Source organism: Procambarus clarkii, chromosome 29 (genome assembly GCF_040958095.1).
Source record: "Procambarus clarkii isolate CNS0578487 chromosome 29, FALCON_Pclarkii_2.0, whole genome shotgun sequence".
Taxonomy (NCBI): domain Eukaryota; kingdom Metazoa; phylum Arthropoda; class Malacostraca; order Decapoda; family Cambaridae; genus Procambarus; species Procambarus clarkii.
In genome coordinates this window covers 26,532,097-26,554,263 of record NC_091178.1, presented here as the reverse complement: position 1 = coordinate 26,554,263, position 22,167 = coordinate 26,532,097, and the positions used below count along the sequence as shown (strand labels likewise).

The 22,167-nt window shown below is 42.6% G+C and overlaps 1 protein-coding gene across 2 annotated transcripts in view; it reads right to left on the bottom strand.

The window, feature by feature from the left end:
- The window catches only part of LOC138369817 (type I iodothyronine deiodinase-like), a 338,522-nt gene that overhangs the window by 37,746 nt on the left and 278,609 nt on the right, over positions 1-22,167 (bottom strand). Inside the window, exons 4-5 of one of the 2 annotated variants that reach the window (XR_011229982.1) lie at positions 17,208-17,394; positions 129-238 (exon numbers count right to left, since the gene is read on the bottom strand). Coding sequence is in view for 1 of the 2 variants with exons in the window: in XM_069333562.1 (XP_069189663.1) it covers positions 129-238; positions 17,208-17,234 (137 nt within the window). In the remaining variant the exon portion in view is untranslated. Of the gene's footprint in view, positions 1-128; positions 239-17,207; positions 17,395-22,167 lie in introns of those variants that run through there. The other variant, XM_069333562.1, reaches the window with a different exon arrangement.

Here is a 22,167-nt window from a genome sequence, read left to right as displayed (position 1 = left end):
TGTATTACCTGTGTGGAAGATGGTGAGGCTATATTATCTGTGTGGAGGATGGTGAAGCTGTGTAGTACTTGTGAAAGATGGTGAGGCTGTGACTTCCCAGTGTGGAAAATGGTGAGAGTGTACCTTACCTGTGCTTGGTGATCTTGATGTTGTCCTTGAGGGCCCATCCGTCGCTGGGGTGAGCCTCAGCGATGTACACCACGAGGAAGTCGGCCACCTGGGAGTACTCGTCCGTCATCTGCCAGTAAATCATTAGCGTTTGACAGGTTTGATGAATTGTCAGCCGCTAAACAACTGGACAAATAGGTCAACATCTTGTATATAGATGAGAGCATAACTGAGAGATGACAACGAACTGAGAACAAAACATTGCTGAATAAAACAACTTTGCAGAAAAACGAAAGGAAAAGTTTCAGTCGTTCAAACGGCCCCAATTTTTATTTTTAACTAGCAAAACGTAAAAGTCTTTAGCCTAAAAGAAGTTTACCTAGTAGTAAAAAAGAATAATTGATACCAAAAAATTATTCCAATGAATTAAAATTAGATCTGAATAAATGTATGAATGTAAGTAGTTCCACTAGCTGCTCTGCTATGTGTATGGAGAAGTTAAGAGGGACAGCATCCGGACGAACACCTTTACTAATAACAACTCCAGTTCTCCGAATATCAGAATGTTAGAGAGGACACCTGATCATAATTCTCTAGAAGACATCCCCGAGGGAACATGGGCAGGTGGGTTCCTTCCTTTCGGGAAGGAAGGAAGGTGACACGATCAGAAGGTCAAGAACAATATGAAGACTGATGCTGGAAGAAACCATATTAAACGTGATGTAAGTCTCGTCCTACCCATGTACTCTGGCCGTATCAAAGCACTCAGGAGAGTGCGAAAGATTTGGTATAAATTTTTACCTAAAATACACAAATTCAACTGTTTTTTTTCATATTTATTAAAGTGAGAAGTGAGAAGACGTCTGTCTATGAGAAGGCATTAATGTCTAATGTCTGTGAGAAGACATTACAATTACTAAATAACAGCAGTTCCTGCCCTCCATGCAGTGATCCATCGGTGTATGTGTAATGTGTAATGTTGCTTTTAGTCTGTTGATTGTCTGTGTGTGTTTCAGGGTACTTACTTTAGCAGCAAACTGATAAGGAAAGTTGGGGTGATTAATTTCTTGGTGAGGCATGAAAGCATAGGGAGGTCACAAGGCATTCTCTGCCAGAATGGTATTAAGTGCTGCACACTTATCTTTATATAATTGGTACACTCCCTAAATGATAACACGAATGGTTGTTCGTTGAGTCCCAATAGAATCACAAACTCCACTGAGTATGTGTTCTAACAGGTCAACAGATACAATGTCAGTTTGATTATTACACAAAAGCTTTAGTCCCATTGATTGATTTTAAATATTCTGTCTTGAATATTAAACATGATTAGTTCCTTTCGCATTTCGAGAGCTTAGGAACCTATTGGACAGCCAAGTATAATTCTGAGAGATTCATTTTGCATTTCTTCGAGTCTATCAATAATTTTGCCATGATGGAGGACTAAGATTGCTGCATGATAGGCTGATCAGAAACCTTATATAGGCTAAGTACATCATTTTTGCTATTCTAATATTTAAATTGTGTTGATTACTGAACCCAACAAACAATTCTGAGAGTCTTGAGTCTATTTTTACATACTTGGTGTAATTTTTTGAGTGAGGTGCTGCTCCCCCCTGGGGTGGGTGAGGTGGTGCTTCCACCTGGGGTGGGTGAGGTGCTGCTCCCACCTGGGGTGGGTGTGGTGGTGCTCCCACCTGGGGTGGGTATGGTGCTGCTCCCACCTGGGGTGGGTGTGGTGGTGCTCCCACCTGGGGTGGGTGAGGTGCTGCTCCCACCTGGGGTGGGTGAGGTGGTGCTCCCACCTGGGGTGGGTGAGGTGCTGCTCCCACCTGGGGTGGGTGAGGTGCTGCTCCCACCTGGGGTGGGTGTGGTGCTGCTCCCACCTGGGGTGGGTGTGGTGGTGCTCCCACCTGGGGTGGGTGTGGTGCTGCTCCCACCTGGGGTGGGTGTGGTGGTGCTCCCACCTGGGGTGGGTGTGGTGCTGCTCCCACCTGGGGTGGGTGTGGTGGTGCTCCCACCTGGGGTGGGTGTGGTGCTGCTCCCACCTGGGGTGGGTGTGGTGCTGCTCCCACCTGGGGTGGGTGTGGTGCTGCTCCCACCTGGGGTGGGTGTGGTGGTGCTCCCACCTCGGGTGGGTGTGGTGGTGCTCCCACCTGGGGTGGGTGTGGTGGTGCTCCCACCTGGGGTGGGTGTGGTGGTGCTCCCACCTGGGGTGGGTGAGGTGCTGCTCCCACCTGGGGTGGGTGTGGTGGTGCTTCCACCTCGGGTGGGTGTGGTGGTGCTCCCACCTGGGGTGGGTGTGGTGGTGCTCCCACCTGGGGTGGGTGTGGTGGTGCTCCCACCTGGGGTGGGTGAGGTGCTGCTCCCACCTGGGGTGGGTGAGGTGGTGCTCCCACCTGGGGTGGGTGAGGTGCTGCTCCCACCTCGGGTGGGTGTGGTGGTGCTCCCACCTGGGGTGGGTGTGGTGGTGCTCCCACCTGGGGTGGGTGTGGTGGTGCTCCCACCTGGGGTGGGTGAGGTGCTGCTCCCACCTGGGGTGGGTGAGGTGGTGCTCCCACCTGGGGTGGGTGAGGTGCTGCTCCCACCTGGGGTGGGTGTGGTGGTGCTCCCACCTGGGGTGGGTGTGGTGGTGCTCCCACCTGGGGTGGGTGTGGTGGTGCTCCCATCTGGGGTGAGTGTGGTGCTGCTCCCACCTGGGGTGGGTTTGGTGCTGCTCCCACCTGGGGTGGGTGTGGTGGTGCTCCCACCTGGGGTGGGTGTGGTGGTGCTCCCACCTGGGGTGGGTGTGGTGCTGCTCCCACCTGGGGTGGGTGTGGTGGTGCTCCCACCTGGGGTGGGTGTGGTGCTGCTCCCACCTGAGGTGGGTGTGGTGGTGCTCCCACCTGGGGTGGGTGAGGTGCTGCTCCCACCTGGGGTGGGTGAGGTGCTGCTCCCACCTGGGGTGGGTGAGGTGCTGCTCCCACCTGGGGTGGGTGTGGTGGTGCTCCCACCTGGGGTGGGTGTGGTGCTGCTCCCACCCGGGGTGGGTAAGGTGGTGCTCCCACCTGGGGTGGGTATGGTGGTGCTCCCACCTGGGGTGGGTGAGGTGCTGCTCCCACCTGGGGTGGGTGTGGTGGTGCTCCCACCTGGGGTGGGTGAGGTGGTGCTCCCACCTGGGGTGGGTGTGGTGGTGCTCCCACCTGGGGTGGGTGTGATGGTGCTCCCACCTGGGGTGGGTGAGGTGGTGCTCCCACCTGGGGTGGGTGAGGTGGTGCTCCCACCTGGGGTGGGTATGGTGGTGCTCCCACCTGGGGTGGGTGAGGTGCTGCTCCCACCTGGGGTGGGTGAGGTGCTGCTCCCACCTGGGGTAGGTGTGGTGGTGCTCCCACCTGGGGTGGGTGTGGTGGTGCTCCCACCTGGGGTGGGTGAGGTGCTGCTCCCACCTGGGGTGGGTGAGGTGGTGCTCCCACCTGGGGTGGGTATGGTGGTGCTCCCACCTGGGGTGGGTGAGGTGGTGCTCCCACCTGGGGTGGGTGTGGTGGTGCTCCCACCTGGGGTGGGTGAGGTGGTGCTCCCACCTGGGGTGGGTATGGTGGTGCTCCCACCTGGGGTGGGTGAGGTGCTGCTCCCACCTGGGGTGGGTGAGGTGCTGCTCCCACCTGGGGTAGGTGTGGTGGTGCTCCCACCTGGGGTGGGTATGGTGGTGCTCCCACCTGGGGTGGGTGAGGTGCTGCTCCCACCTGGGGTGGGTGTGGTGCTGCTCCCACCTGGGAGCCCCCTTCAAATTAATAAATTATTATTTTTCCCTCTCAAATTATTATTAAGATGAAATTGGAATTCCTGTAGTGTTGATATATAACTATTTTGTTTTGGTCAGCATGACACAAATGTGTCATGACACAAATGTGTCATGCTGACATGTGTCAGTGATGATAATATTAGTATATATATAGTATAGATAATTGTGTTTTTTATTATGAAGCTATTCCAGTAGCATCGCTTAGACGACCTGACCATATAAGAGAACTGTGACAGCTTCAGTGATCATTTTGAGATGATTTCGGGGCTTTGCGTCCCCGCGGCCCGGTCCTCGACCAGGCCTTCTTTTTGGTACACATCCCCAAGACGCAGCCCGTAGCAGCTGTCTAACTCCCAGGTATATATTTACTGCTAGGAGAACATGTGCATCAGGGTGAAATAAACTTTTTGCCCATTTGTCTCCGCCTCCACCGGGGATCGAACCCGGAACCTCAGGACTACGAATCCAAAGCACTGTTCACTCAGCTGTTAGGCGCTCGACACCTGTGGTGCTGTGGCATTGTGGTGTGTGTCTTATTGCCATCTTATTGCTTCGTAATTACAATTATTACTTAACCTATTATAGGTATAGGTTAAGTAATAATTGTAATTATGATGCTTATCTTAATATACTAAGAAGGTTAGGTAAGGTCGGTGTTTTCTATGAAAATTTTCAAGGTAAACTAGTATGTTTAGTATGTCACATATGCACGTATTTATTAAGTCAATATTGACTGTAAGAAAGTGCGAAAACGGGTTGCCTCCCCACTATTACCCCCTTCCCTGTCCTCTCGTTCTCCCCAAAATCCCCCACTCCCGTCCCCCTTGACCTCATCAACATTTCCTACTTCCTCGTTCGATGCATTCTCAAACGATCTGATGATCCCATCAGAAAATTAAGAACCTCAAATGATCTGATGTTCCGATCACTGAAATAAAGGAAAAACAGAAAAAAAACGAAATAAAAAACAATGAACAAATACAAAAATAAATTATACTAAGGAAATGAACAGTATGGTAAACAACACAGTTAAATTTCAACGCAATGTCACACAAAATAAATTAAATCAAAATGAAAATATATCGAAATTTATGAAAATTAAATTTATCAATGCAATCGGAAACATTGAAACGGAATCGTAACATATTTAGTATAGCGTTAGTTGCTATTACGTGCAACAGATGGCACTGTTTTTCAAAAAAAGCATGTTTTTACATGTCACAGGTGTGGCATCTAGATAATCGGTATATAAAAACACGCGTGTATTTAAATGGAACGTTGTATCAAAATTTCAAACCAATCGATGAAGAACTTTCAGAGAATTCAACATGTGTTGCTCTTTCGTCCAACAGATGGCGCTGTTTAAAAAAAACACGATTTTTTCCTGTTACAGGTGCGGCATGCATATAGGAATTATATAAAAACACGCGCCTATTCGAATGCAACGTTGTATCAAAATTTCAAAGCAATCGGTAATGACGTTTCGAAGATTTCCATCCCATGAAAAAAACATAAAAAAATACAGTTTAAAAAAAAAAAAAATTTTTTCCCGTCACAGAAGTGACATCTATATAATATGTATATATAAACCCGCTAGGATGCGAATGGAACAGTATGTGAACATTTCAAGGCCATCGGTGAAGAACTTTCTGAGATTAGCGATTTTGAACAAACGACCGTTTAAATATATATATATATAAATATATATATATATATATATATGTGCTAGCAGTTCCCGGCCACGCGTTGGCCGGGTACTGTTAGTATGTAATCCTGTCCCCTGGAACCTACCCTGTCCCCCCTCCCCCCCACAATTCCCCCCTCACCCGTCTCCTCGGCCTCCCCACCATTCCCCACTCACCCATCCCCTCTTCCTTCCCATCATGCCCCACTCCCCTGTCCCTTTGTCCTCCCCACCATTCTCCATTCCCCTATCTCCTCGTCCCCACCATCCCAAACTCCCGTGTCCCCTCGTCCTTCCCCACCATTACCCCCTCCCTTGTCCCCTCGTAATCCACACCATCTCTCACTTCCATCCCCTCGTCATCCCCACCATTCCCCACTCCCTCGTCCGATGCCTTCTTAAATGGTCTGATGTTCCCATCAGAAAATTGGGAAAATCAAGTGATCTGATGTTCCCATCACTGAAATATAAGAAAAATAGTTAAAAAAAATGAGATGAAAATATGAAAAAGTAAAAAAATAAACTATACTCACAAAATGAACAGTGTGATAAACAACACAGCTCAAATCCATCACAATTCACACACAATAATGAAATCAAAATGAAAATAAATCAAAATCTATGAAAATTCCATTTATCAGTGCAATCAGAAACATTGAAATGGAATGGTAGCATATTTAGTATAGCATGTGTGTTCCTCTTACATACAACAGCTGTTTTTCAAGAAATGCATAGTATTACCTGTAACAGGTGTGGCATCTTTACTTATACTTACGAAATGAACGGTATGGAGAACACAGCTTAATTCCAACACAATGTCAAGCAAAACAATTCAATACAAAATAATATAAATCGAAGTCTATGAAAATAAAATTTATCAATGCAATCGGAAACATTCAAATGGAATTCGTGACATATTTAGAATAGTGTGAATGTTGCTATTATGTGCAACAGATGGCGCTGCTTTTCAAAAACGCATGATTTTACCTGTCACAGAGGTGGCAAGCTATATAGTAGATATATAAAAAGACGTGCATATTCGAATCGAACGTTGTGTCAGAATTTCAAAGCAATCGGTGAAGAACTTTGGGAGATTACAGCGTGTGTTGGTCTTACATCCAACAGATGGCAATTTAAAAAAAAAACATGTTTTCTCCGGTCACAGGTAAGGCATGTATATAGTAGGTATATAGAAACATGCGCCTATTTGAATGCAACGTCGTGTCAAAATTTCAAAGCAATCGGTAAAGAGGTTTCAAAGATTTTTCTCACATGAAAAAAACATGAAAAACACAGTTTTTCCAAAAAAGCATGATTTTTCCATTATACACGTGACATCAATATAATATGTATATAATAACCTGCTCCGATGCGAATGGAACATTGTGTGAAAATTTTAAAGCAATCGGTGAAGAACTGATTAGCGATTTTGAACAAACGAAAATTTCCATTTTTATTTATATAGATACTAGCAGTAACAGGCCACAGTAACCGGTCACAGAAACCTTCCCTGTCCCCCAGTCCTCCCCACCATTCCCCCGTCACCCGTCTCCTCGGAATCCCAACCATTCCCCCTCCACCATCCTCTCTTTCTTCCCACCATTCCCCCACTCCCCTGTCCCTTTGTTCTCCCAACCATTCTTCATTCCTCCCATCCCCTCGTCCCCACCATCCCAAACTCCCCCGTCACCTCGTCCTTCCCACCATTACACCCTCCCTAGTCCCCTCGTCATCCCCACCATTCCCCACTCCCTCGTCCAATGCCTTCCCAAATGGTTTGATGTTCCCATCAGAAAATTGGAAACATCAAGTGATCTGATGTTCCTATCACTGAAATGTAAGAAAAACAGTTAAAAAATGAAATGAAAATATGAACAAATATATAAGTAAACTATACTCACGAAATGAACAGTCTGGTAAACAACACAACTCAATTCCAACGCAATTTACACAAAATAGTTAAATCAAAATGAAAATAAATCAAAATCTATGAAAATTCAATTTATCAAGTGTGTTGCTCCTACATGCAACAGATGGCGCTGTATTTCAGGAAAAGCATAGTTTTACCTGTCACAGGTGTGTCATCTATACTTATACTTACGAAGTGAACGGTATGGTAGACAACACAGCTCAATTCCAACACAATGTCACACAAAATAATTCACTAAAAATTTAAATAAATCGGAATCTATGAAAATCAAATTTATCAATGCAATTGGAAACAATGAAATGGAATTCGTGTCATATTTAGTATAGCGTGCAGGTTGCCATTATGTGCAACATATGGCGCTGTTTTCAAAAACGCATGTTTTTACCTGTCACAGGTGAGGCATGTTTTTACCTGTCACAGGCTGAGGCATGTATATCGTAGCTATATCAAAAGACGCGCCTATTGGAATGCAACGTTGTGTCAAAATTTCAAAGCAATCGGTAAAGAGGTATCGATGATTTCCCTCACATAAAAAACACACTTTTTCAGAAAAAGCATGTTTTTTTTACCGTCACAGACGTGACATCTATATAGTATGTATATAAAAACCTGCTCGGATGCGAATGGAACGTTGTGTGAAAATTTCAACGCAATCGGTAAGGAACGTTCAGAGATTAGCGACTTTGAATAAACGATCATTTCCATTTGTATTTATATAGATATCATGTACTCAGTGCTAGTACATATTTTTAATTTTACTTGCCTTCCTAGGTATTTTGTGTATTAGACCTAGTGCTACCAAGTGAGTAAGCCTGAGTGCTAGTTTTCTGTTCTGTCTAAGCTGCCTGTTGAAACCTTTCAACACTTCACGATTTGAGGTAAGTGTACAGCTTATGTCCAGGGGCCAAGCTAAAATTCAGTGTTGTGTTCATATTAATTAAATGTTGTAGTGTTAAATTAAGTGGTTGCCATGGAGCAACAAAATAAATTGTTGACGGAGGAGCGTAATTTTTGTGAAATCAAAGACTTGAAGAAGTTTGGATTTGCATGGCTGTGAAATTAAATCTGCAAATTTCTAGTAAAATGATAAAGGCTCAGTTATTCCAACTCATTGTTACACATTTGGTGGACGAGGCGGTGCTAGAAGGGTTAGCAGAAGAGTTGAATGATCAGTTGGCAATGAGGCGATCTCGAGGCGACTAGAAATGGAATCGAAATTTGGACATGGCAAGAATAGAGGCACAGAAGCAAATGTTAGCTGTTCAAAATCACCTCAGTTTTTAGTCAGGTAACAACAAGTCAGTTGTTATGTTGAGAGATACTAGTGCTTCCCAAATGTTGATTTTAGACAGTGTTCTCTCTAATGTAGAGATGAGAGACATTGGTAAGTCTGTACTTCATCAAAGTATTGCAAGTTTCCAGTCAGTACCTCTTATTGACAATAATCTTAGATCCTGATTTACACCAGGATTGTGCACTGTTGGTGTTAGTAAGCAGTTGCCTATCCCAGGTGTGGATGTTATCCTTGGGAATGATGTGGCTGTTAACAATGCTGTTGGGAAAATTGATCCCATTATGTTACCAAAACCTGTTATTTTGAGTGAACAGCCAGATATAGGTGATGGTGTTATCTACCCTGCATGTGCTGTGTCGTGTTCTGTTTGCCCGTTCAGTCACTACCAAGGTAAATGTTCAGAAGACCAGGACCCTTCAAAGGTGAAGTTGAGGTGGATTTTCAGAATTAATTTTTGGCCGGCCAAGATGTTGAGTGAGTCAGTTGAAGAGGCCCCGCCTCGCCCTAGCCTAGTGGATGGTGATGGGAAGGAGGCCAGAGAACCAGTTACTTGCCCGCTCGCTCCAGAGTTTGTGTCATTGGTTTTGTGTAAGTTAAGTAGGACTGACCATAAGATATCTGAGAGTAGTGAGGTCTGTAATTCAGATCCATTGTTGGAGAGTGTGGGAGATCACCCTAAATTATAACCAGCTTCTGACGAGTAGATGGAGACCCCTTGAGCTTCCCTCTTCAGTTGACTGTGAGGGAGTATAAGTGACCCATCTTAGTAAGTTTAGAGATTGTAACCAGACAGTACTCCAAGCATCTCAAGATTATGTCATGGGAGGAAAATTTTGTAAATCTTATTGTGGAATTGTAGAGCAGAGTCTCTTATTTTGTACTTGGTACATTTCTTTACTGCAAGTGTAATTTACAGAATTTGTAACAAGTTCATGTGTAGTCCTGATTCCCAGAGCCAAGGTGGTGTTGTACGGTTTTCTCCAACTTTGAAGCAGATGTTCAACGTTACAAGTGGAGTGGTATGTGAATAGCCGACATGTTTAGTTTGTTGAGTGTATAGGGTAAAAGATTTTCCTTGGGTGTTTCCCAGGTAATCTGATGTCCATCTACCTGGTTATAAAACCGCTAAAACTGTTGTTGGTTTATTTGACGTCACCCAGAGGAATTCACTTACTGAGTGAGGTTCATAGTAAATGTTATCAAAGTTCTAGAGTAGTTCTGTTAATGTCATGGGAGGCCAAGATGGCTCTAAAGGATCGTTTTGTCATAATGTTCACAGTCAGAAGGTGTGAGCTTATTCTTGCGGTTGAGATTTTGATACCATGTTTGTGAGTTTTCGTGTCTTATCACTCTGATTGTTCTTGCAGGTCTGTGAAGAGACAACTATTTGTCCAACACTGATTGTCACCTGAATCAGTTAAGACAATCCTTGCACTTCTTGTTGGTCTTGTCTGTTTCAACAGGCATAAGAGGTCTACTGCCAAGTCCTGTTGTGTTGTTGGTAGTTCCAAGAGTGAAGAATGCGTTGCAGAGGTCTAACCCTGTTTCTTCGACTTTTATTTCAAACGGGCCCAGTCTCCAGTTGATTATCGCCAGCTGGAAATCTCACTACGACATATCAATTTACAATTCGATCACTATAAAAGGGACTTCAAATCTTACCAAAACCAACTCCACAGCAACGACCCAGTAGTTGAAGATGTGGAGCATATCAGGTCTGATGTAGCGCCATATGAGGAAGAAACTCAAGCCAGGTTGGATCATTTGTTCAGGATACTTGCACCAGAGCAAGCAGACAATCATCAAGTAAAATAGATGATATTGTGGATGATCTGGCTCGATATAAGAATAAATCTCAAGCCACGTTAGATCCTTTCGTCGAAACAAGCAACGAGGATAAAAGCTCATCCACTACAGCTTTACCCCAGTATTGTAAAACCAGAAACTGAATAGTTCTCAGGCAATTTATCCACATTCCTTGTGGATTCTGAAAAGCCAATACATGAGGCTACTGGGTTAAGGTGCCTCCAGTGTGGAAGTACAGGTGAAGCTGAACCAGAAGTAACAAAATTTTATCTAAATAGGGACAGCACTTATCTCCCATTCCAGTTCCCTCGAGATAATGCTGACAACGAGAAAGCTCTCATACATCTATTACTACAATTGCTGAACTTACCTTAAACTGATCCAATTGCTTATTCATTACAAGCCTTCGGATTGGAGTTTGAGTCACTACTAAAAACATTCAGTCTTAAGGTTGACATAACCACTGCTGAGTGGATGACCAAAGTAGTCATTCAACAAAAACTGTCCAGTGATACTAGATGTGTTATGCTCACATCAACACAACACTGTCCTGTCAACACAGGACTTATTTGAAGGGTTGCGTTCTGTCATAGAAAAACGACGAGCAAATGAGGCATTTATAGCCTCTTCCGAGTCTTCAGAAATAGTGTATAGTAGTACATTAAAGGGTACAATATGTACTCCAAATAAACATCAACCAATTACTTCCACACCAAAATAGAGGAAACAAAGCAGTGAGGTCACTTACGCAGTGGATCACTCAAAGCCGACTGTTAATAGTTCACCCAAGGCGGTAACTCCCATGCGTGCGGAACGCTGGGGGACATGTTTGTTCAGCCAAGAAGATCATCCAACATACCATTACACCAATTATCCTGATAGAGACACTTGTGTTAAATGACTCGAGAAATTGAGAAAATGCTCAAGGTGTCTCAAATCACTCAACCTCGACGACTGTGAAACCCAACTATGCACCTTAAATAGGTGCGGAATGGGTGAGCACCATGCAGCACCGTGCAACCATACGAAATTAACGTATTCCAAACCCAAGTTAAGTGAGGGAAATCCCACCGAAGTACAGTACTGTCAACAAAGTCCAAAAGCAATGTGACTGTGGCTAATGCCCAACTTACCATTAAACCTAAGGGGGCCAGGGTCCATACCCGAAGGTTGTTTGATCAAGAGGTCCCAGAAAATGTTTGTCACTAAACAGGTGGCAGATGATCTACAATTAAAGCCTGTAACCCAGGTGACATTAAACATATCAGGGTTCCTGGCTGATACAAGACCTCGAATCTACCAAGTGGTGCAACCATTAGTACGTTTAGGCAGTTACGTCCGTCAAGTACAAGCTATCATGATGGATTCAGTTCTAACGGTACCTACATGTACAAGGTCTAGAAGCTACTGCCGAATTCCTTAGAAAAAATGAAATAAAATTGGCAGATAAAATTAAGTCTGATCACCTCACCAACATAGGAATTCTTGTAGGTGCAGACTATTAAAATAAATTCATCATTAGCCCAACTAAATATCAAAGAATAAACCTGTTAAATTCTGTGGGAGACAGTTACTCAACTCAAGTTACTCAAAGGCCCAGTATTAAGCCTGACGAAACATATGCCTGCAAATAAATCATTCAAATATAAATTTTTAATTGTCAGCTGATTATAAAACTGCAGTAAAAAATACTAGGAGAATACAGCTGACTATATCAACAGATTTTTGGTTTTGGTTTTGATATCATCATTTAAAGCTGAAGATGAGCTCATGAGGCCTCAGTGGCAAATCAGTGAACAATATCCTAATCAGCTACAAGTCACAGCGGTCAATGTCACTGATCCCACTGCAGTCCTCAGCGCCGTACTTGACATTAATGATTGTGTGCGTTCAATCTTCTGAGTCCATTAAACCAAAATATTACTAATTTTTCAGTAAAAATAAACTCTAGAAAATATGCACAATGGGGCATTGCTGACTATATATATTCAAAGACTGATTTAGATGTAATTATTATTAGCCGAGACGTATTCCATGGACCACAGTCACTAATAAGTCAATGCAACCAATGTCACTGACCCCACTGCAGTCCCAGAAGCTTATTTGACTGCAGTAATTGATCACATTCAGTCCTTTGGGTTAAATCAAATATAATCAGGCTAGAAATTTAGCCTCACAAGAGTTAGCAGGAAAATGAAATCGCCTAGAAACTTCCAGTCCCTGCAACTCCAGTATGGGACATCCACCCTGTACAAGCTGATGCACAAATGTGCAACTAACCACTAACATCAAATTAGTCTAATAATTCTGAAGAGGAGTATCAGTGTTCATCAGTTCTAAATAATGGACTTGAACCCCATGTCCTTCCCCCCTTTGAATTATGAAGGAAAAAAGGCACCATTTACTAACCTTTAATACAATATGCAGATAATATGCTGCTGTTCTTGTTCTAACAAATTAACACATACTAACACAAACTATTTTATTTACCTATGCAAAGAAAATTAGAATTGTGGCATTTTTCTGGAGAAAATTAGAAATTATTGGCAGAATATGAACTATTAAATATTAATTAATCACTTCAAACATCAGTTTGGTATTTGAATCAATAAAAAAAATTCTCTATGACTGGATCTAATATAATTACTAACAAAAAAAAGGGCATTGTCAATAAAAGGGGATTATTACAACAGGTTTTTCGATGCATCGCATCGAAAAATCTTTGCTTTTTTTCGATGTGTAGTGACTTGTATTAAGCTATATCTTTTGATTGTATTAATTTGTATCTTGGGATTATATTAATCTGTCTCTTATGACTGTATTCAACGATTTTTTATTGTATTGAGCCATTTCTTAAAATTGAATTGAGCAATGACTTTTGATTATATTGATCAAGCTCTTCTCATTGTGTTTAGCTTTTTCTTATGAATGATTTATGAATGATTCTTATGATTTGTGACTTCTGATTGTAAAGAGCTATCTCTTCCTATTTTATTGACCGATCTCTTCTAGTTGTATTGACCTAGCTTGTGATTGTATTTGGCTATTTATTTTAATTGCATTGAAATATTTCTTCTCAATGTATTGAGTAATATCTACTGACTGAATTGTACTATTTCTGACTGTGTTGAGCTACTTTTTCTGTATATAATAAACTATATCTTATGATTGAAGAGTGCTATTTTTCATTTTACGGGGATATTTCTGATTGTATTGAGCTATATGTACTGATTGTATTAAGCTATTTGGGAATGTATAGATCTACCTCTTTTGATTGTTTTGACCTATCTCTTCTGATTGTGTTCAGCTTTTCTGATTTTACTGAACTATTTCTTCTCATTGTGTTGAGCTATTTCTTCTGATTGTAATGAGCAAACTTTTCCTATTGTGTTGAACTATCTTTTCTGATTGTATTGAACTATTTGATTGTTATGAGATATTAGACTGCATAAATATATCTTTCTGTATTAAAATTGCTGATAATATTGTTATCTCTCCGGGTTGTATGGAGCTATCTTCATTCCAATTAGCGATATATTTTAATCTGCTTGTCTTCTTTGCAAACTTCCTGATTTTATATTTTACAGGTTCGTGGAATCCAGTCCAATTCATCCCTAGTTCCCTGTCATTCTGTGTTGCTATAATTTATTAGCTATTCCCTTTGAAACAATTGATATCGCATAAGAGTGTTTATTACCATACTTTAACATAGATTTTGAACGACATTTTTCACTTGAAGAAACCGCTCAAGCACTAATAATATTCACAATATCATAGTGCTTGATCAAGTCTTCTAAAGGCATATGGCATCTGTATCGTTTTTATTATTTATTGATTTAACGACGTGTTAAATTAATATTGAATTACTTAATATTATTTTATTCAGGATAAGGTTATGGTGCGTGGCAGCTGGTATTCTCCTCTACCGTCAGTTATAGTCATCCCCTACCCCCCCCCCCATTGTACATATTTAGAACCAACGGAGTTTTAGTTTAAAACTCTTAAAAGGAGGCAAGGTACTACAAAGTGAAGACATTTGTGCTTTGAGATTGAATGGAGTAGAGGCGAGGGATCCACCTTAAAATGGCGGTTCTACTCGGAAGGGGGAGAGGAAACCATCCTCATACGGAGGGTTTCCCCACTTGGGGATACTCGAGAGGATTTTGGTGCCTGGTTGTAAAAGGGACGTTAGTGGTCAGTCATAGGGCCATATTGATCATATGGGAAGCGTCCCGGATGTGAAGTGGCATGGCGTCTGGCGCCCCTGGACAGGCTCAGGATATTGGATATCACTAGCCACCAGTAGAGAGTGAGAAGGTTCGTCGCTCGTCGGCCCCTAGCTATGGATAGAGTAAAAGTGTCCAGAGGGAATAATTCTCGAACAGTTCTCGAGAGACAAAGTGTAGGCGCCTCCGGTGAACTTCCAAGAAAGTGTAGCGAAGCTGATCATTGAAAGAGGTTCATTAGAGGCTCAACGACGGTGGAGCTCCATGTTTGTCTCGAGAGGCGGCGCTGGGAGTTGAGGTGCAATCTGCAGGCCGTTCCAGCAATGAAGAGCTGTGTAGAGGAACTCTGGTGGCAGAGTCCTGGTCCAGTGTAGCAGTGACAACAACTCTTGGCGAGTACACAGTGGTACTACACGTCTCTATAGTAGAAGAGAGGTAGACCAGTATCCCAGTGTGAGGACATCAGAAAGGATAGGCATCATTTGCTGCCTCCAAAGCCGACAAAGAGAGGACCTCAATGGTAGAGAGCAGCCCACCTGTTGAGGAGGAAATCGACTGAGGCATTGCACACGGAGAAACCAACGGAGAGAAGGCCTACTTCAGCATCGTGGAGTACTGGAGGGAGCTACACTTCGCCGTATGTTCTGCAGGGACTACAGCTTCCAGGCACGATTAATGCGGATGATAAATTAGCCCTCCCATTCCTCTTTGTTGTTAGGAAATGTGTATTAAATATTTAGTGTATGGCGAGAAGGCAACAAATACGAAGAAGAAATAAGAATAACAAGAAATAATAATAATAATATGAGAAAGGCTCTGTTTTTATGAGGCCGTACATAGTGAAATTCTACGTTGATCATTTAAGACAGACTCTAGTTTATCTATTCACTATTTATGTGGTGTCAAGTTGTACTTATATTAATTAAGGAAGTTTCAAGTGGTCTAATATTCTAGAAAATGGGTAGAGAGTAAGGGATAGACTCGCATAAGATTATCTACAGACTTTGGGAATGTTGTCATATCATTACTGACTTTTGCAGTGTTGCCATCCATAAAATAATTGAGATATTTTCAGGCCGTTATTGTGTAGCCTTAATTTCAATAAACGGTGAATAGTTTTAATATCTTCCTCTCCTGATTCATTTATCTGTATGTTTGTTTGAGGTTTACTGTGCACCGAACAATATTGAATAAGTATCAGACTGGACAATTATATACAACTGTGACAACAGGAAATTATCTGGACTCAGGTGAGTACAGGTCAGATTTGCGACCTGAAACAGCATTACTTTGTGGCGGGCAAGCCAGCCGAGTGAAGCCTAGTCTTCGTGACTGCGGGCGGCTCGGTGGATGAAGACACGGGAGTGGGTGGCTTACCTTACATTACCACGGGGGCAGGGCCGGGTACAGGGAATTCTAACCCCCGTGGGCGAATAAGGTGCTCCCACGGGGTGGACAATGGCACTGAGGGAGGGGAAGTAAGACCCGAGAGGAGTGTGAAAGTGCTCCTGCACTAGAGGACTGCCATACGTTGCGTACTCTCGACTTCTCTTGACACACCACAACTGCCAGCATATTACGACTCATAGCTATCATTACTTTGGTTTATACATTACATTTAATTTTATATATTTCCATATTATTGGGCATGAACCAAATGGACTGTATAGTTATTTTTGTAAGAGGTAATTATTCACTTTGCACATATTGTATTGAAATAGTTGCTGTAGGACGTGCTCCTCACGTCCTACAGCAACTATTTGCTGTAGGTGAGTGGGGAAGACTTCCTCTTCCCCACTCACACCTAAAAGAAAAACTAAAGACTTAATTTAAAAAAAATATAGAAGATATGATCTGAACTATTTAAACCCCAGTATAGGATCATTAGATATCGACTGGTCTCTGTCAAGAGTTAACTGAGGGGGGAAAGGAAGGGAATAATCAGGAAAGCGCCAAGCCATTACGACTGTGTAGCATTTGGAAGGGATCAGGATAAAGATTTGGGATGGGATGGGAGTAAAGAGTAGTTGAAAGAGATTGGGTTAGGATAGATAGTAGTATATAAGGAATTATGAATGTTCAGTATAATCAACATAGGTTACAAGAAGTCAAACATATATAATAGGAAAGCATTGGAATATGTGAAGTTTGATTCAAATTAATCTAATTAAATTTGAATTTATTATGTTCTATCAAACTGCAATGGATTAATAATTAAGTTTATCACATTGGCTCCATTATACAATATTTGTAATATAGGTATGATCCAATACTACAAGCAATATTATTATTTATTATTATTATTATTAATATTATTATTATTATTATTTCACTAAAACTGGGAAGCCCTAGGGAGGTAAGGTAGGCTAAAGACCCACCTCGCGGAACCTCTCCAGGTTGGCCATGAAAACTGGTCAGGTGCAGGAGCCAAAGTTGAGAACCATAGCCCGTCCCGGCTTGGCGTCGCTCAGTAGGTGGTGCTGCGAGCGACCTTGCAGTCGGATCATGATGGGATTGGGTGCCTTGGCCCCCAGCTCCGCCAACATGTTCACCTCGCGCATTGCTCTGCAAATTAAGTCATTTACGAAATATTTAATCTACTAAAAGACAGGAAGAATGGAGGGAAAGGGTTTTGCATCCACGAGATACAAAGTAGTCACATAGTTAGGGCTGAATAACCAAAGGTTTCGAGGGTCAGACATTAAACTATAACATAAATGTATTATATTGCAAGAGCCAATGGTAGCACCAATACCGTTCTGTATTGAAGTGAAGAACTTAACTAATGAAGTGGAATTCTATATCAGTGTTCCATACCAGGATCATATGCCAGAGGGATATTCAATAGGAGAATTCTAATGGGAATTGGTGGAATTCTATGGGAGCCGGTGGCTGAGCGGACAGAATACTGGACGCGTGATCCTGTGGTCCTGAGTTCGATCCCGGGCGCCGGCGAGAAGCAATGGGGAGAGTTTCTTTCACCCTGATGCACCTGTTACCTAGCAGTAAATAGGTACCTGTGAGTTAGTCAGCTGTCACTGGCTGCTTCCTGGGAGTGGAGGCCTGGTCGAGGACCGGGCCGCGGGGACACTAAGCCCCGAAATCATCTCAAGATAACCTTCAAAATAGCCAGAGCAATTGAGAGAGTAAATACAGTAATTCAAAGGTATGTCGGTGATATAGTCGGTGTCAGCTGCGCAATTTTGAATACAGAGTGAATGGTCATGGCGCTAAGTATAATTGATGAGCGGAGGGAGGGGAAATAACCTCCAATTACTCCATTTTGATCTATTCCATCAAAGCCCTGAGAGGTGTGACATGAAGCCCTGAGACGTGAAGCCCAGCTCAAGATCAGGGATGCGTGGCCATATTTCCACACACACACAGAAGTTGGTGACGCCTGATTCATGCCAAAGACGTGTATAATAATGCTCTCACCATCTTTCTTGGTACATTGAAGCATTTTCCTCATCTTTGGAATCTTCCAACCCCCAACCATCTATACATACGTGTGTTGGTACCATAACACCTGCTTAAGGATTCTCCAAAAAGAAGATGTGTGATAAACCTCGAGCAACATTCCTCTACGTGCTCATATGCCAAAGAATCGCCTTTGGAATGTGGTCATGTGAATAACTGACGAGATCAGTTCCTACACATGAAAGAGTCAAGAGATTTGTGCCAATTGAGGGATTAAACGAGGAACTGTATGTGTAACCTTTATGGGAAGACTACGTGTGTGGGTGAGACTACATGTCTGGCGAGACTACATAGCCTTCTTGCCTAGAGCTTGGAGGCAAGAAGGATAGCAGGAAAGTGATTGGGAAAACCAAAAGGAAGTACACAGCGAAGACATCCTACCGGTTCTCTCTTCCGCAGGAGAATGTAATCGGGATTCAGAGAGCGGCGACCAGGCTTCTCAACGGTAAAGGGAGAAAAATCCCTGGTGTTGGTGTTGGAGACGGTGATCTGAACAATGGGAACATGCCCATTATTTGCCTTTCAATTGAAGGAAATGATTATGACAAGGATAGAATTGAGGAACTTATAAATAGATTCAAGTTAGCACTAGATGTGATCAAGGAAAAGGGAAGATTTCTTATTGTATGTGAAGTTGTGATAAGTTGCAGTGTTGGGGGTGAGGAGTTATCAGGGGTAAAAGGAAAAGTTGATGACTTTAAAGGTATTGTTTTAGTTGTGAAATGCATGTATTGACATCAGGGACTCGTTCAGTAGTGAGAACTTTATGTATTCTAAGGACAGGGTGAACCTGTCTGGGGATGTAGTGACCTCAGCAAACACTTTATATATTGCAAACCAGCTTGAATGGTCCCCAAACAAATATGCAAATCTTTATGTATGTATATATATATATATATATATATATATATATATATATATATATATATATATATATATATATATATATATATATATATATATATATATATATATATATATATATATATATATATATATATATATATATATATATATTGGTGTATACTGGCAGCAGGTTTTCTTTCAAACATGTTTCATTGAATATGACCGCATATTCTGTATTTATTATTTTCTGGTTTAGGGCTTCTATCCCTCTAACTATTTTCTTAGCATCAGGGCTTAATTGGAATAGGAGTTCTCCAAAACTCATTTTCGTACTTTTAAGGTGAAGAAAAGAAGTGATTTACTATGGAGTGTATTACACTTATTTGTATAATTTGCACGACGTTTCGAACCTCCATGGTTCATTCTCAAGTGAACAGATCTTACAATACTAGTTGATTTTATACCCGCATTAGGTCAGGTGATAATACAATGAAGGTGAAAAACATGGGGGGATACATAAGGGATAAACATAGGGGCTGCAGAAGGCTTATTGGCCCATACGAGGCATCTCCTATCTAAACACAAAGATTAATCCAGTGTAATTGGCCTGTTATGTTGGACATTGTCTTCTGTGTTGGCATCGATATGTTCTTGTCTTGTCCTTACTCTCATGGTGGGTAGAGTAAATAGTTCCGTGATTTGGGTGTTCATGGTAGGTCGCTCTATTCTTATGTGAATTGCCTCAAGAATTTGTAATCTTCTTGAATCTTGGGTTTTGTCTATTATGAAAGTATTCTTGTTCAACATTTCTCTTGTTAGAGTAATGTCATGGGCTTGTCTCATGTGATTCCTAGGGGCACCAGATTGAAGATGGCATGTCAAACGCATCGTCAGCTTGGTCGACGTCATACCTATGTACTTACATTGAAGGTTACATCCTTCGTGGGGGCAAGTGTACATGTATACAACGCTTGACTGCTGTAGAGGGTTCTCCGTCGGCTTCGGGCTGTTTTTGATAAGGAGTTCGGAAGTCTTCTTGGTTTTGTAGAATATTATCAGGTTTATGTTTTGGTTAGGAGTAGTGCTTTTTACTCCTTTACGGATTATTTCTTTCATTATTCTTTCCTCTTTTATATGTTCACTGTGCATGGTTGATTTGTAATATAATTTTATTGGGGGTGTTGTGGTTTCTGTTATAGGTTCTGAATTATACCAACGGTCCAAGTGTCTTCTTATAGCAGCGTTTATTTCCGCGTTGCTATATCCGTTGTTCACCAATACCTGAGTTACTCTTTCAAACTCTCTACTCACGTTGCTCCATTCAGAGCAGTAGTGACCTTCTTTTGTGTCTCGAGACACAAAAGAAGGTCACTACCTTCTTTTGTGTCACTTCGAGACACAAAAGAAGGTCACTACCAAAGATACCTTACAAGCAGAACTTATTGCAGAAGGAGGAAAGAATCGAAGCAACTACAGAAGCACCATACTGTCCCCCGAGCTTAAAGCGGCAGCTAAAAGCCTTCGTGAGAACAAGGAGATAGTTGTCAGGAGAGGTGACAAGTCGCCAATATATGTCATTCTTAAAAAAGACGAATATCTGGCGAAAATGAACATCATACTCTCTGACCAAACTAAGTTCCAAAGGGTAACGAAGGACACTACAGCCGAATTAAAAGCAAAGGTCAACAAACTGATCGAAACTGTGAACGCCAAGAAATCCGGACTCCACCTGCCAAAGATCATTGGGGAATATAAACCTGGATATGCGTATGGAAATGTCAAGACGCACAAGCCTGGAAACCCACTTCGGCCAATCATTAGCCAGATACCCACACCCACGTACAGACTGGCGAAGCGACTCAACGGCCTGCTGACTCCTTATGTTCCTTGCGCCTTCAGCCTGAAGTCTCCAAAGGAATTTGTGGACTCACTGCGGGGCACACGGGCCACAGGGATAAGAGCCTCGTTGGACGTAGAATCGCTGTTTACCAACGTACCTGTGGACGAGACAATCGGAATGATAGCCGACAGAGTGTATCGTGATCCAGCCTGTACTCCTCTTGACATGCCAGAAAGTATTCTGAGGAAACTACTCCAAGCTTGTACTAAAGAGGCACCCTTCTTGAGCCCGGATGGGCACATGTATAAGCAAGTAGATGGGGTCGCCATGGGTTCTCCCCTAGGTGTCCTGTTTGCAAACTTCTACATGGGTACCATCGAGCAAAAAGTCTTAGTCGACATGAACTTGAAACCGGCCATATACTGCAGGTATGTTGACGACATTTTTACACAGGTACCTGATGTCAGACATCTGCAGGAGCTGAAGGAGGCATTTGAGCAGAGTTCCGTGCTGCGTTTCACTTACGAGACGGAAAAGGATGGGAAGCTGCCTTTTCTAGATGTAACAGTCATGGAAAAGGGCGGAGGTTTCCACACTGCAGTCTACACTAAGGAGACAAACATAGGAATGTGCCTAAATGCCAACAGCGACTGCCCCGACAGGTACAAGAGGAGTGTTGTTAACGCATACGTCGACCGTGCTCTCAGCCACAGCTCAGAATGGAAGCAAGTCGACGAAGAACTCTGTAGGGTAAGGCAGGTCCTAGTCAATAACGGCTTCTCCAATGGTTTCATCGAAGACATCATAAGAAGGAAAGTGAAAAGCCATGCAACCTCTGTAGAGACAACTAACACAACACCTATACCCCCTATTAGACTATTTTACAGGAACTTCTTTTCCACAGCTCATAAAACGGAGGAAAGGGTCCTGAAAGATATTGTTAATAGAAACGTTATCCCTACAGACAAAAATCAGAGGATACAACTGACGATTTACTATAAAACCAGAAAAACGGCCAGCCTACTCATGAGAAACTCTCCAGACACAAAACAGAACGCTTTAAAAGAGACTAACGTCGTCTATGCCTTCAAATGCCCACTTGGGGACTGTAAGCTCCAAAAAACCCAGTATATAGGCAAGACAACAACATCTCTTTCTAGGCGTTTAACGAT